We start from the raw sequence: 1,255 nt of genomic DNA, 5'->3' as shown, positions 1-1,255 counted from the left end.
CAGAGGATGTCATTTTTGAACTTAGCATGAATATGTTAAGTTCAAACTGAAGAGCAGCAGGAAAGGACAGGGCATTAAAAAACAGAACTCTGCACATAACAGCCTAAGGTCATAAAGGATGGGAAGCATTTGAGAAACATGTGCAGTATGATTATATATTTTTTTACTTAAAAAATGTGCATAAATTATATGAAAAGTAAACATATACAACTCAGGTATATCATAATTTAAATTTTTAATCATTATTACCAACCATCTCGTTAAGCAACATTCACAAATGTACTTACTTATAATAGTGTTCCCAGAGATTTCTGTATCTTCCTTGACCTGACATGTCAAACACTGTAAAAGATAAACTACAAAAAGAAAAAAGTACAAAGCATGACTATATTATGACCTACTGAGCTTAAAGTACAACTTTTACTTAAAATGTTACATTCTTTTCCATCAAGGAAATCAACCTTGATATACAATATTGAATGTGGGCCAATTTTCAAGTAAAGCTTTCATAAATGGATTTATTAATGTAAATAGATCTTTCAATATATAACATAAAAAGACATTTACTAGTGTGGTTAGCAGAGTTTGTCTACACCCTAAATTCTTTAAAATAAACCAGAGGTAGCAGTGTAAATACGTTAACACCTATAGGCTTCTGAAACAACAATTTACTTTTTCTAAGAGTAGGAGGAATGACTGAGTAGATCTAATATTGTTATTTTTCACCCACAAACAGGCATAAAGTAAATTACCTGGATGATTTGAATTTCTCTATGCTGAATCCTATTGTTGGAACTATATCTTGAGATTGAGCCTTTAAGAGAAAAGACAAAGCTTAGAAATTTGCTCTTCTCAGAGTTGAATTTTTCCTCAAGTTAAATAAAAAGTGTTTGAATTTCCATTTCTAAAACCTGCTGCTAAGGATATGAAAGGATTAAATACAATTACCATTTTTGCAATAGGATCACTGTGAAAATTCCTTATAGAGGTTTAAGGTTTACTAATTAAGCATCTGTATAATGTGTATACATTATATATTTTTGTGACTTGATACAAGTTACCAAGGACTCAACGTTTTTATAAGTGGTTTAATAAGTGGAGTTCACACGCAAGACTTTCTAATTTTTCAACACATACAGAGTTGATATGTTTAAGACTGCTTCATGTCTAGATGGTCCCTACTCTTACAGAGTTTATTATCAAGAGGAAGTAAACAGTAATAAAAAAAAGTAAAAAATGAACAAAGTTTGGGGCA

General features: G+C 30.6%; 1 protein-coding gene across 1 annotated transcript in view; it reads right to left on the bottom strand.

Annotated features, from left to right (window-relative positions):
- ARL6 (ADP ribosylation factor like GTPase 6) overlaps positions 1–1,255 on the bottom strand; it is a 31,633-nt gene that overhangs the window by 17,973 nt on the left and 12,405 nt on the right. Inside the window, exons 3-4 of the mRNA XM_003783941.3 lie at positions 753–814; positions 288–356 (exon numbers count right to left, since the gene is read on the bottom strand). Coding sequence (XP_003783989.1) covers positions 288–356; positions 753–814 — 131 coding nt within the window. The remainder of the gene's footprint in view (positions 1–287; positions 357–752; positions 815–1,255) is intronic.

The sequence above is a fragment of the Otolemur garnettii genome, unplaced genomic scaffold (genome assembly GCF_000181295.1).
Source record: "Otolemur garnettii isolate 467f Iridium unplaced genomic scaffold, OtoGar3 scaffold00009, whole genome shotgun sequence".
Lineage (NCBI taxonomy): Eukaryota > Metazoa > Chordata > Mammalia > Primates > Galagidae > Otolemur > Otolemur garnettii.
This window is presented reverse-complemented; position numbering and strand designations above follow the sequence as displayed.